Genomic DNA, 14,438 nt, shown 5'->3' with positions numbered 1-14,438 from the left:
GAATCATTTCTGACTAGCTGACGAGTACTCCTATAAATGTAACACAGTTTACTGATCCAGTCATATGTTCTTATTTCCTCCTCTTAGCAAAAATTCAGGTAGACTGTTGGATTTTGAACTCCTTCCAGGGGCATTTCATCATTAACACAATGAGTTTTACTAAATTCCATTCTATTAGGAACACCTAGCCTAGAGAACCTATGAAGAACACTGGGCAGCTCCACTGGAAAGCTTGGTTAAGGAATTCTGGTATCACTAACTAAGGCTCAGCACTTTCTCTGTGACAAGTACACAGCCACAGAAATGACAAATGACATGCAAGGGATGTTCATTAGTCATACACAAATCCAAGTGTTTACTCTTGATTTTTTTCTTTCTTCCCTTCCTTGCAAACATATTTCATTAAACTAAAATTTGTATATTTTATGACTAACTTCATGTTGTGTGTAGTATAAAGTCGGTAACCATAGTAGTTGGGAATTCCATTCTTTTCCTTTGTCCTCATATATTATGATAAAATCAGCATAAGGTGGAAGGATTATCATTTATCCAAATCCCAAATCCCAAAGTGAGAGACCAAGGGGGTATTGCCATGATTGAGTTAGGTTAAGTTTTGCTCCTTAGTTAGAATCATGAAGTAAAATAGTGCCTGTATTTCAGAAGTACCACTGCACTTCACACTCAATGATACAGAGAACAAATATTTACAGTTATTGAGACAAATGTTCAATAAACTACATTTATTTGTTATTGGCAGTGTAACTTTGTGCAAATCATTTAACATCTTACATAATTACTTCAATGATTGAAAAATGAAAATTCCTTCACTCTTTCAGAATTAATATACATAAATTATGTACATATCAATATATTATGGTACAGAAATTCTTTATTTGTTAATTAAGATCTAAAAGACATATGCAAATCAACAATTTCAACAAGTCTGGAAAACTAGATTTGGTGATGTTTGGTGATATTTGGTGATGTCTAAGGTTACAAAGACATAAAATTTCATTCTAATTTCAATATTTGGATACTAAATTGTTCTACTTACATTGGGATTAAATATTTAGTCAGTTAATTCTAGTTTTATTCCAGTAAAAGGGGCATATTCATCTTAATGATAAAAAGGCTTTGGTAGATTAAATATAAGAAAGATCTATTCAAGTTTCAAAGTAAATGTGCCTTTTCCCATAATAAAATTCAATGACCCAAAAGAGGCAGCAGTACATTGTGAACAGGAACATGGTTAAATTAGTGGTCTGTAGGATTTACAGTTTTCTTATTAATTAACTTTAGTCAGAATTTCTATCTCAATTTTATCACAAATTTTCTTTGAATAGCCTCTTGGATATTTATACACTATTAAATTATTTATAGAGGGAAAATAACAAAAACTAAAATTCCTCAAGCCACAACAATTTTACTATAAGAATGGATACAGTAAATGCATTGGAAATTATTCAACAACCATAAATATATTCTGTTTTTCTATTCATTTAAGACAATATATATCAATATATACCATCAATATATACTTTTTTTTTTCATTTTATTTAAAAGTAACCTGAGACACCAAACTAAAACACAAGAATCCAAGTCACGATATATTAGAGACTGAGAATATGAAGACAGGCTACATAAGCTTCACTTGAAAAGCCATGCGTATAATTAAATCCTCTACTGCCAGAAATTATCTCTCTGTGGCTGCAAATCTTCCCTGTCGAGATGATGACAATAATATTGGTTATATTCAACTGTCGGTATCATATTCTCAGAAAACTTAGTGCTCAGTAAGAATAATGATTACTTCCCAGACTTGATAAGGTTCAGAGTGAATCATTGTGATGAGGTGAGGTGACTTACCGGAGCTCCTGGAGGCCCAGGTGGGCCCTGGTGACCCCGTGGTCCAGGAGTACCCTAGTAACAAGAAAAATATTCATTAGTCACACATTGCCTCTGCATATGGCTGTCTATGATCTTTTGTTGGCCCAACATTTACTACCATAATTTCCTACATGTACTAGAAGTATAGCAGGTACATTTTAATTCCTGGCAGACCTACTGGACATCTCTAAAGGATTCCATCTGAATTTGACAAGTTAACCCCATGATCTTTACTAAATTGAACACCCACTAGTGGGGGATTCATGTTCCCCTTACCTGCTCACCCTTCAGGCCCTCTTTCTGCACCTATGGAACAAATCAGAAGTTAGGAAAACTGATTATATTTTCTCAATAATGGTCAACTTCTCTGTTGGCATATTCACAAAGCATGGTTTAATGCAATGACCTATCTGATTTGATCCCATTTTTAGTATGAAAAGTCTTATAATCAATTTGTCTCATGAGAGGTATTACATTTTATTCTTAGAAGCAAGAACTTTTCCAACAGCCCATCATTAGACTATGAATCCATGATTACCGTTTGTGATGTCTTTATTACTTACCACAGAGCCTGGAATACCAGGAGGTCCCGAAGGCCCCACAGCACCCTGGATGGAACAATAAAAATTTCAACAAAATGCTTATTTTCTGATGTGCATTTTGTTCAGAGCTCACATTTATTCAAGTCCACAGACTTCTTCCTTGTACCCTACAAAACATGATGTCATGTCATGCCACTTCTTACTCCCTTGCTAGCTATAGTATTTAACATCCTCCATTTCTTTTGTTTGTTTATCTTCATTTGGGGGCCAATCAGACAATGCTCAGGGCTTACTCATGCTCTGGAGAGTTCAGGGCTCAAGACCCATATGGGGCATCAGGAATCAAATTCAAATCAGCAGGATGCAAGGCAAACATCTGACCCACCCACTATACTGTCACTCCAGCCCCATATATATAATCTTCAGTCTTTTGTGTCCAACCCATATCTTCATATAAAGATGGTGGATGTCTTGAGTGTAGGCACCTTGATTTATTTTTGTACATTCATCCCAGTAGCTAGATCTTGTTGCTCCTTTACTTAGAGATTTGATACTTAAGAAAAAATATGCCCTTGGTCTGCTTTCCTACGAGCACCTAGCTGTTGTGGTACACACTGCTGTAAGCACAGCAAGAGAAGTATCAAGAGCAGAAATCTTATGGCATATCTCCCATGTGACAAGTCCAAGATTCAGAACATAGTCCATGCTCAATAAATAATTATCAAATTAGTAACACAAGTGGCATAAAAATCTACATCCATTTCTAGCAAATCATTATACAAAATAAAGGGCTGGAGCGACAGCACAACAGTAGGGCATTTGCCTTGCATGCAGTCGGCCCAGCAGACCCGGGTTCGATTCCTCCGCCCCTTTCAGAGAGCCTGGCAAGCTACCAAGAGTATCTCGCCCGCATTGCAAAGCCTGGCAAGCTACCCATGACGTAATCAATATGCCAAACACAGTAACAGCAAGTCTCACAATGGAGACGTTACTGGCCCTCTCGAGTAAATCGATGAACAATGGGAAGACAGTGCTACAGTGCTACAGTCTCCAACTTTATTATCTCTAGGTCACTTGGCCAATGATGCAGTGGTGGGGCAAAATTATCCAGTGTGTGAACTTAGGTCTTGAATCTATGTGTCTACTATAGAAATATAAAGTTCTGTAGTACCCTAACACTAAAGAAACTAGAACACACAAATTCAATGTACTTGATTTGGGTAAATGACTCTTCAATTACCATAGAGGTTGGTTCAGGGAGTAAAAGAAATATTTTACAAAATCACTGTATAGTAATTTGGTGAAGAACAAATAAGTTGTGAAATTAAATCATCTTCAACTCAAAGATCAAAAAAAGGAATTCATAATTAATTAATGAATTAATTATGTCCATCACACTTCACTGCATCTGAAATTTCAGTATATGAACAGGAAATACTTTCTTTTATATAATTACAATTTTCCTATGAACCCTGCTTAAGAAATGAAATCACCAATATTTCCATAATGACATGTGTTTTACTAAAATCTCAATGAACAAAATTTATTTTTCTGTGCACTTCATTTTGTAGAGAGGTTTGGCTTCACAGAAACATTAAGTGGAAGTTTTAGAATTGGTATTCTTATATCTAAATTCTAAATGTCAATTTTCCAAGTTTTGTATCTCACATACACCATGCTTTATTTTCTTGGTAAAACATGTTCATTTCATGTTTTCTTTCCATTCATCACCACCAAGATTTAATTACACATACATGTTCTCACATATAGACCCCCACACACTCACACATTTAATTTTTAAACAATTTTAACCACTCCAGATACTTCCGTGACAGGGATATATGATAATATCTGTGCATTCATGTACTTCAGACTCAGATATCTCTTCTCCATTCCCTCATGGACATTCTTAAATTTCTCATGCAGAATTTCACTCCTTTATATTTCACAGATATTATTAATATTTGGGGGAACATATATAATGGTATATGATAATTAATTTGTATGGTTATAAAACTATATATGTGTAACTTTCTGTTGTTTCAAAAATGTCTCTCTTCTTTATTTATACTGTCTTACCATCACATTCATCTTTGTGTGAGTGAATGAGTTGTAAAATATTCATCTCCAAATTTTGCTGTTGTATTTATCATTACCATGATTACACCACAGAAGTGGCTTTTTCAATTATAATTCTTAAATTAAGTAATTAATGTTTTGTTCATGTATTTATTAATAGTATAGGATATGAGCTCAAATGCCCTACCATGATGTCATTATTAAGGAAAACAAATATCCTATAGTCCATCGATAAAAATTATATGTACATAGCTGCTATTGGAGCCTTGTATCTGCGAGGCTTGTTCTTGACATATATTAAGTACTTTCTTCTATGATACTATCTTTAGATATAAGAAAAGTTGAGGGGAGACATTGAGTATCTTGTTCAAGTTAAAGAAAAATCACTACATAATAGAAGTGACAGTATGTCCCTGTATCATGCTTTTTCCACTGAGTAATGCATTTTTGCAATGACCAATATTAGCCACCAATCCTCCAGGATGCCTTTGAGTGGCTTCATCTCCCAATAATCACATGCCAGAACATCACTCTGTCCCCTTCCTGAGCTTTGACTCTGATTTGTTCAGATGAGCATCACAGTTGTCTTCTTAATGCTACTCCAGAGCCGCCTCTCCCTAAAGTAGAAGGTAAAGGTCTACTTTACCTTCTCTCCTTGTGGTCCAGTCGCACCAGGAGGACCAGGTCTTCCCTGGAGGAAAGAAGGAAAGTGGTCTGTCAATATACTATGGAAAAGGGAAAAAGGTAAGAGCAATGCAGCTCCAAAGCTGAAGTTTTACATTTCCTCAAAACATATAGGTTCCCATAAACCAGAATTCCTAGAGTGTGCTCATTGCTAGAAAGTTCCTCAACTAAACTGATTACCATCTCTATCCTGGTCCTTTTGAACTTAAGTTTGAATTAATACAAAACTGGAGAACACTTCTAAGTGAGCAAAAGAGCAAAAATTTCCTAGGGAATATTGTTACACAAGGGGAGAATATAAGTTAGAGGCAGAGAAGCAAGCAACCAGATCTTCTTTTCTGGCCCCCAAAATATACAAGGTCAAGATTGATGTTGTCCCACCAGAGACTGGCACAAAAAAGAACAAGAGCAACCAGTGCTGATTGTTCTTCATTGTTGGAGAGTCTTTTGAGACCAACTGTTCCAGTCTTTTTGTAAAACAATATAGGCATTCCTCAAAAAGCTAGAAATTGAGTTTCATATGACCCTGCAATACCACTTCTGGGAATATACCACAGGGCATATACCAAAAATACACTCCAGAAATGCCATTTGCACTTCTATTTTTATTTCAGCACTATTCACAATAGCCAGAATCTGAAAACAATCCGAGTGCCCAAGAAAAGATGACTGGTTAAAGAAACTATGGCACAACTACACAATGGAATACTATGCAGCTGTTGGGAAAAATGAAGTTATGAAATTTATTTATAAGTAGATGGACATGGAGAATATCATGGTGAGTAAAATGAGTCAGAAGGAGAGATTTAGACAGAGAATTATTGGACTCATTTGTGGGATATTAAAAAAAACATAATATGAGACCAATATTCAAGGACAGTAGAAACAAGGGCCTGAAGGATTGGTCCATGGTTGGAAGTCTCACAAATGCTAGGGGAGAAAGCAGTTGGGATAGAGAAAGGACCATCATGACAAAGATGGTTGGAAATGATCACTCTGGATAAGAATTACATGCTGAAAACAGGTAAAGAAACAAAGTACTTGTATTGCAAACCATAATGCCCCAAAGGGGAGAGAGAGACATAGACAGAGAGAAAAAAGAAAAGTGTCTGACATAGAAAAGTCTTAGCAGAGGGTTATGGAATGGAAACTGGGGACATTGGTCATGGCAAGTATACACTGGTGGAGGGACGGATATTGGAGCACTATGACTGAAACCCGACCCTGATCACCTTTACAACTCTGTATCTCATGGTAACTCAAAAATTAAAATAATTTTTTTTAAAAAAATCTGAAAAAAAAAGATTAGTGCTGCCACCCGGAACCCTGAACATAGCCTATCTAGGGCTAAAGGAAGATTAGCATGGCTGACTGTAAATTCTAGACTCTGCATCAGAATTAATTAATGCAGCCAAGAATCAAGGTCACAAAGCATAGATATAGAAGCTCAGGAATCCTTCTCTTTAATGATGCCCCATGGAAGCCTTCCATGAGCAATATCCTGCTGAGATGATGCAATAAAAGTCCAAGTGAGGATATCTCAGAAGCTACCAGTCCATAATTCTCACCCAACCATCTATCACTATATAGGAAAGAGAAAAAAATATATAGAAGTTAGCTGGACCCTCAAAACTATTGTGATTTTTGTAAGAATCTATCCTCAGGCATAATTAGAGCAGAAAATGTATAAGGAAGACTCTCACTTCCTTTCAATCACACAGCAGAATCTTTGAAGTTGTGGATGTCCTATGATCACAGAGAACACCCCATGATGTCTACTGCTTCTAAAAGGTCCCTCTAATTCTCTGGACCTTGTCCTGCTGCTTTCACATCTTTACTATTTCATGTGATGCTGCTTGTTTGTGGGAAGCAGATGGATCTTCACCATCACCAAGTCTGTGTTGCAGATGTTAAGAACCAGAATTTGGCATAGAGGAGGCTCATGGTGAATATTTTTTTAAATATTTTCTAAAAATTTTAAAAATAAAAATTGATAAATTATTGTACATTCATAGCAAAGACTACAAATAGTCATTTTGACTCATGCCCTCAGCAAATATTTAACAAAATATCTACATGTTTATTACTATAATATTAGAGGAATGAAGAGGGGATATATAAAAGCATAGTTCCAATTTGTGATATTATGATAAGTACGGGCTGGAGCGACAGAACAGCGGGTAGGGTGTTTTCCTATACACACAGCCAACCTGGGTTCAATTCCTCCGCCCCTCTCGGAGAGCCCGGTAAACTACCGAGAGTATCCCACCAGTACAGCAAAGCCTGGCAAGCTACCCGTGGTGCATTCAATATGACAAAAACAGTAACAACAAGTCTCACAATGGAGACATTACTGGTGTCCACTCGTGCAAATCGATGAACAACAGGAGGACAGTGCTGCAGTGCTACATTCAATAAAAATAATTCTAAAAAACAGAATATATATATAAATATATATATATATATATCTGGAGAAATAGCACAGAGGTAGGGCATTTGCCTTGCATGCAGCCAACTTGGCCGACCTAGGTTCGATTCCTCCACCCCTCTCAGAGAGCCCGGCAAGCTACCAAGAGTATCTCACCTGCATACATATATACAAATATCTTTAAAAGATTTATTATTAAAAAATCTAATAATAGAGGAAGATGGGTGGATAGGAGACAAATGGGGGAGGGGGCATTTATGTAGGGAAATGGACAGCGGTGAAGAAATAGATGTTAAAACAGTATATGCCTGCAATCCAATCATAAATCACTTTGCAATTTCAAAATGATTAAATAAAATAAATAAATAAAACATGGGTTGTTGAAAAGCAGTTACTTACTGAATAACACATTAATATATTTTCAAACTTAAGTGTAGGGACAGGGAGACACACCAAAGACCCTTGTTGGATTCCCAGCACCACAATATAGTTCCCAGAGTACTGCTGGAAGTGAACCCTGAGCAGAGAGCCAGGATTAAGCCTGGAGCACAGCTGGGTGTGGCCCCAAACAAACAAAATTAAATACAATAAAATTAATTTTAAGTGTATAAAATGTTTCTTCTTTTGTCAACTGGATATCTCACCATGTCCAGAAGACAAACAAAACATTAAGTTCCTAGTTTTTTACTTGTTCATCTAAAGATATTACATATTTTTCCGTAAAATTCTATACTTTATTTATTAAGCATTTTATAATTTCTCTTATAGACAACCAATATCAGCCAATTAAGAGTTTCTTCACTAAGGAAGGACTGCACTTATTTGTGGAGTATAAAACAACATAACATGAGGCTGACACCTAAGTATAGTTGATACACAGGACAGATAGATTGCTCCATAGCTGGAAGCCTGCCTCATGAGCAAAGGGGAGAAGGCAGCTGGAATAGAGAAGGGATTACTAAGAAAGAGATGGCTAGAGGAATTGGTCGGGATGGGAGATGTGTGCAGAAAGTAGATAAAGGACCAAACATGATAAACGCTCAGGGTCTGTATTGCAAACCATAATGCCCAAAAGTAGAGAGAGATTATGGGGAATTATGTCTGCCATGGAGGCAGTGGGAGGGTGGGAAAGGGGAGATATACCAGGGATATTGGTGGTGGGGGAATGTGCACTGGTGGAGGGATGGGTGTTTGATCATTGTGTGATTATAACCCAAACATGAAAGTTTGTAACTATCTCACGGTGATTCAATAAAATTTAAAAAAAAAAGACTTTCTTCACTAATTTCCATGGCTTCATATTATTTACATGTATTCTACATCTGATTTATTCAACTAGTTCCTTATTGAAAAGCATATGAGTTGGTTCTGTTCCTTTACTCTTGCACACAAACGTGCTATAAATAAATCACATTGAATACACAGTTTGGTTTCCATGACTTATATATTAATTGGCACTAACAATCAATGCTCGAGCGGGCCCAGTAACGTCTCCATTGGAGACTTTGTTGTTACTGTGTTTGGCATATCGAATACGTCACGGGGAGCTTGCCAGGCTCTGCCGTGTGGGAGAGATACTCTCGGTAGCTTGCCGGGCTCTCCGAGAGGGGCGGAGGAATCGAACTCGGGTCGGCCATGTTGGCTGCATGCAAGGCAAACACCCTACCGCTGTGCTATCCCTCCAGCCCGGGCTTAGAGGGATATAAAGCAGTGTTGGGGGAAACTGGAAAGATAGTACAGTGGGTAGGGCTCTTGCCTTGCAAGCAGCAAATCTGGGTTGATTTTCTTCAATATATGTAGTCCCCCAAGCCCTGCAGGAACTTATTCCTGAGCACAGATCAGGAATAAGTACTGAGCCCAGTCAGGCATCCCAATTAAATAAGTGGTATATTTGGTCTCTGTTCTCTCTATTGGCAGCTAGGCTCTAAAAGAGCTTTGTGTCAGCATCCCAGCATTTCTGTCCTCCATCAAAACCTGATACCATCATCAGCCTACCTGCTCTCCCATCTGCCCAGGCTTCCCAGGATATCCATCCAGGCCTCGCTCCCCCTGGAAAATAAAAGAAAATAAAGAATAGGAAATAAAAAAATAAGGAACAGGAAAGTGATCACCAGACAGCAGCAGACTACACATCCTCATGGTTACCATTCTGCAAATGAGATAAAAGCCATTCGTTAATACCTGACTGTGTGTTTGCTACATCCTCCACTGGTGCTTTCAGCTACAGGAAAGAAGCACTCACGACATAACAGTCTAGAGTTCATCTGTATTGGGTAAAAAAATATAATTTAGGTCTTCTGGAAACCAAATGCCTACGGGTTTTGTAGTTCCCAAATCACTGCCCAAGAGAAGGTAATGTAGCCTCTCAGAATGTAAATTCTCTTATTTTGTGTGACCTTGTGGGCATCTAGTAATGGATGTGTGAAGTTTGCAATGCACTGATACAATAAAATGTACAAACATCTACTATATTCCCGGGGCTTGGGATAGGCCAACAATGGAAGGCATCATCCAAAAGTTCATAATATCCAACAACTGAGTTTTATAAATGAGGAAATTGACAACTTTAGGGATGTGTCTTACCTACACTCACACTGAAATCTAGATATGGAGCCAGGAATAAAATCAAGATCTCCTGGCCTCCTGTTTCAGGTCTCTTTTTTGTAAACATGCCTACTCGCAGTGTAGAAGGTGGTATTTCCATGAAGCTCAGTAAATAGAAATGCTTAACCAGTCGTTATGTTGCAGGTTCTACCAGATAGCTTCCTCAACAGGTGAGCACATTCTTTGTGTGTGAAAGGCCCAGATTCCATCCACAATAAATTGTTCTCTTGGTTGACAGAGGGAAAAATGGAAGTGCTGAGGAATAGCATTCTTCAGTGTCAGCAAAAAAGTCTTCAAGGAGTCAAACATCTCCCCCAAAGCTAAGTTAACAGAACCCACTGACTCATGAGTACGTTTTCTCTCTCTCTCTCTCTCTCTCTCTCTCTCTCTCTCTCTCTGTCTCTCTATTTGTCTCTCTCTGTCTCTCTGTGTTTCTCTCTCACTCACTTGCTCACTTTCTCCCCCAACCCTGCAAGCACATATTGCCCTATTGGCCAACACTGTTCTACCTAAGTGTTCGTAATTATTAATTCAGTCTATCATAATCATTATAATAATTATAGTACATTATGTCACTGTCACTGTCACTGTCCTCCCATTGTTCTTCAATTTGCTTGAGCAGGCCCAATAATGTCTCCATTGTGAGACTCATTGTTACTGTGTTTGGCATATCAAATACGTCACAGGTAGCTTTCCAGGCTTTGCCTTGTGGGTGAGATACTCTCTATAGCTTGCCGGGCTCTCAGAGAGGGGCAGAGGAATCGAACCAGGCTCGGCCAGACCAGCCACATGCAAGGCAAATGCCCTACCACTGTGCTATCACTCCAGCCCATAGAACATTATACAGTAGGTAAACTACTCTCAGCATGAATGAGATTTTGGACTTTAGAATGTACGTAGTCTATCAAAGGCTACTATAATTGTAGAGCTTCCAAACTGAACTCAACCATAGGCTGGCTAAAGATTCACTGTGCAGGATTTCTTCTATGCCACAATGATTCTACTCGGTATAATGATGAGGCTAATGGGGCACTGGTTGAACTTCCCGTTGTGAAGATCACAAAGAGGGTAGGGGAGCATCCTTCCCTGCACTTCCATAAAGCAACAAATTTAGGGGGAAGGGTTGTGGGAAAACATGAAGAGACAGCCTTGGGGAGCACTGGTTGCCCTCCATTGCTATCAGCTTTCTAGTCCAGGTACACATGTGAGAAAACACAAGAATGGACAGGAGATTCCAGAACTTGTTTTTCTTTAATGGGCCACCTGATATTAATAAAACATTACATTAAACTCCAGTTCCTCATCTTTACAATAAGATAAGCTCTACAGGATTCTGTATAATCCTCTCCAGATATAATAATTTGTGATATTTTTAGGTGTGCTTCTTGACTGAAAAAATGTTTTAGCACTAGTGTTATACTAACAGTACCCAGTTCAGGCAGTGGTCTGCTGATTTTTAGAGTTTTCTATTGTTTTATCCAATCCTCATTGCTAAAATTCACCCTCTAAAACAAAAACTATGCTACCTATATACAAAAACATCAAAATAAAAATCTTGTCAAACCTTCCTTAATCTGAATTCTGCCTTGGGTCCTGCATAATCTATCACTACTTCTCATTCATGTCCTAGTGTCAAAACAATATGTTAAGAGATGAACATTGACCACATACTTCATTCATGCCAGGTATTACTTTATGGGTGGATAGAAGATCCCAGTATAAGTAAGATGAGAATATGGTACTCAAGGAACCAGAGGTTTACTTGTTTGTGCAGGGGTGAAAGAAACAAATTAATTACAAGTGACTGACATATCATAGTCAAAATAAGGGCCCCAGGGTACACAAAAGTGGAGGATCTGGGACCTTCCTGAGGAATTCTCTGGAGGACTTCTGAGGAAGGGATACTTAAGGAGATAAAGGAGTTCATGAAAACTTTTATGGCTGAGTGTGTGGATGAATCGTAAGTGACTGAAGGAATATAAGAATATAAGAATATAAAGAAATAAGAGGCTAGATTAATTTAACTTTCTATATATTATTGGTTAGACTTTAGATTTCTGATTGACAGAAGTTATATTTATAATTTTGGATGCTTTAGAGCATATAAAATAATATGACATCTTTGTAGTTGGGAGAAATTTCTTGATATTAGCTTATTACAGAAAACATTGTTGGGAGCTGTTTTTTGAAATCACTAGGATCATCTGTAGACAAAATGACAAGCATGAAAGCTCAAAGGGATCTGGCTCAATCAAGATCTTAACTGAGATTTTACAAAGGACAAAAGTTAAACCTATTACAGAGAAGGGATTCTTATTTCTAATTATTTTTTTTCATGTTTTGGCTTAACACTGTGTCATACCCCCTGAACCTCACTGTGTTTGTCTTAACATTCATCCTGCTTGAATCAAAATGAAAAGTTGTGTGAGACTGAATCTCAGCCTCAGTGGGATTTCCATGAGGTTCTTCCTGCAGCTGCTCAGATGCCCCTTCCTGCAGTCCTGGCCCAGCACCAGAAAAGGCAACACCTCTGTTTGGGGAGCACCTTCCCCAAGGTTTATAGATCTTCCCCTGAGCCACTATATTAGTATAGCACATCTGGAGACCAAAGTCCTGAGGTACTTGGGGGGGGAGCTTTATCCTCTGCCAATACAGCCATTTCTGTCTTCATTATTTGCCTACACTCTTTTTGCTTACCTTCTCATACCTTTGATTCACTAGCTATCCTTAAGTAGATCTTGGTCTTAGGATACAATTTTATAAAAAAAAAAACTCACTAATTTATTTAGCAAACACTCAAGTAAGCCTCCCATCTTCAGCTACTACTGTGTGCTACACAGAGTGATGAAAAGAGTGGACTTTGGGGATCTCTGCCTTACAGGTTGAACTCTTGGTACCATGAAGGCAAAGACTGACCTCAATCTTGACTGGACTGGCCTTGATGGTTACTGGAACTGGCCTCAATAAACATTCAGGAGCTGGCTGAGAGATACATGAGATATACATCCCTGGAGGTCTACTCTAAACCCAAAGCCAGTGGGCAAGTGCTCTCAGGCAATGACTGTATGTTTAGATTTTGGCAACAATCATGTAGAGTTTACCACACACTTTGGACACTAAGAATCACCTTCCTTTTGAATATCTGATAACTCAACTCTGGAACTGAGGCAGTTCCTCAAACCCAGGATTTCCCCATGTCTTGGGAACAAAATCAGACTGTACTCCTTTTCACTCTGGAGGAGTTACTGTACATCAAATCATTTGGCCTTGTTTGATCCTCAGTTATTCCAAATGCCACTTTTAAGCATTCTCAAGGAAGAAAGGAAAAGACAGAGAGCTACACAGTGAATATTGAACTGGTAAAATCAATGGAACCATCTTAAAGTTCTCAACCAAGTAATATCAATCCTAATGATCACAAGATTAGAAGTTAATGTTTGAGCAAACAAGCAGAATCATGCTTTGGCATCTGAGTAAAGCTCCATGTTAGCTTCCTACCTTGCTTTATTTTGAGGAATTTCTTTTTCATATTCCAACTGATTTAATTTACTTGCCTGATAATCTCACTTTGGGGAAGGCAGATGAGGAAATCATCCTACATTTGAAAGATAATAAATACACTATAGGCTTAAAAATGTTCACTATCAAAACATCTATTTCATAGTGGAAAAACTGGATGCAAATGTAAATGATCAATAATAGAGAACTAGGAACATACTTCATTCAATAAAACATTGTATGGCCATTTAAAAATGGCAGCATGAGAAAAAGATACAATATAAAAAATATAACATATAAGATGGTATTAAAATATATAATATACAGCATGTAACTATGTAAAAATAAATCATATATATGTATTTCTGTCTTACAGAAAGTATCCCAAAATGTTCATAGTAGGTGTGAATCAGGATCTGACATTAAACAAGATGTGCCATTGTTTTCAAATATATTAAAAAATAAAATAAAACAAAATGACCTGATTATAGGTAAATTCCAGATAAATTTAGAAAAAAATCTACTGCTGAAGGATAGACTAGAATAGACTCAGAAAAAGTGTTGGAAATATGATTTAGTAGATTTGAGCCAAGTAAAGGTTTTTTGTCTTAGGTAAAGCAATGAATCAAGTCAGTTAAAGACTCTTGAAAACCCAGCATCACTGCCTTCTGGGGAGCTAACCAAGACCATGAGCATTTAAGGCATTAGTGCACTTT

At 37.6% G+C, this 14,438-nt stretch overlaps 1 protein-coding gene across 1 annotated transcript in view; it reads right to left on the bottom strand.

Moving 5' to 3' along the window:
* Positions 1-14,438, bottom strand: part of COL22A1 (collagen type XXII alpha 1 chain) — a 266,878-nt gene that overhangs the window by 167,832 nt on the left and 84,608 nt on the right. The window contains exons 16-20 of the mRNA XM_056112005.1: positions 9,616-9,669; positions 5,155-5,199; positions 2,451-2,495; positions 2,164-2,193; positions 1,867-1,920 (exon numbers count right to left, since the gene is read on the bottom strand). Of these exons, the coding sequence (XP_055967980.1) occupies positions 1,867-1,920; positions 2,164-2,193; positions 2,451-2,495; positions 5,155-5,199; positions 9,616-9,669 (228 nt within the window). The remainder of the gene's footprint in view (positions 1-1,866; positions 1,921-2,163; positions 2,194-2,450; positions 2,496-5,154; positions 5,200-9,615; positions 9,670-14,438) is intronic.

This window comes from Sorex fumeus, unplaced genomic scaffold, assembly GCF_029834395.1.
Source record: "Sorex fumeus unplaced genomic scaffold, SorFum_2.1 ptg000002l, whole genome shotgun sequence".
NCBI lineage: Eukaryota > Metazoa > Chordata > Mammalia > Eulipotyphla > Soricidae > Sorex > Sorex fumeus.
This window is presented reverse-complemented; position numbering and strand designations above follow the sequence as displayed.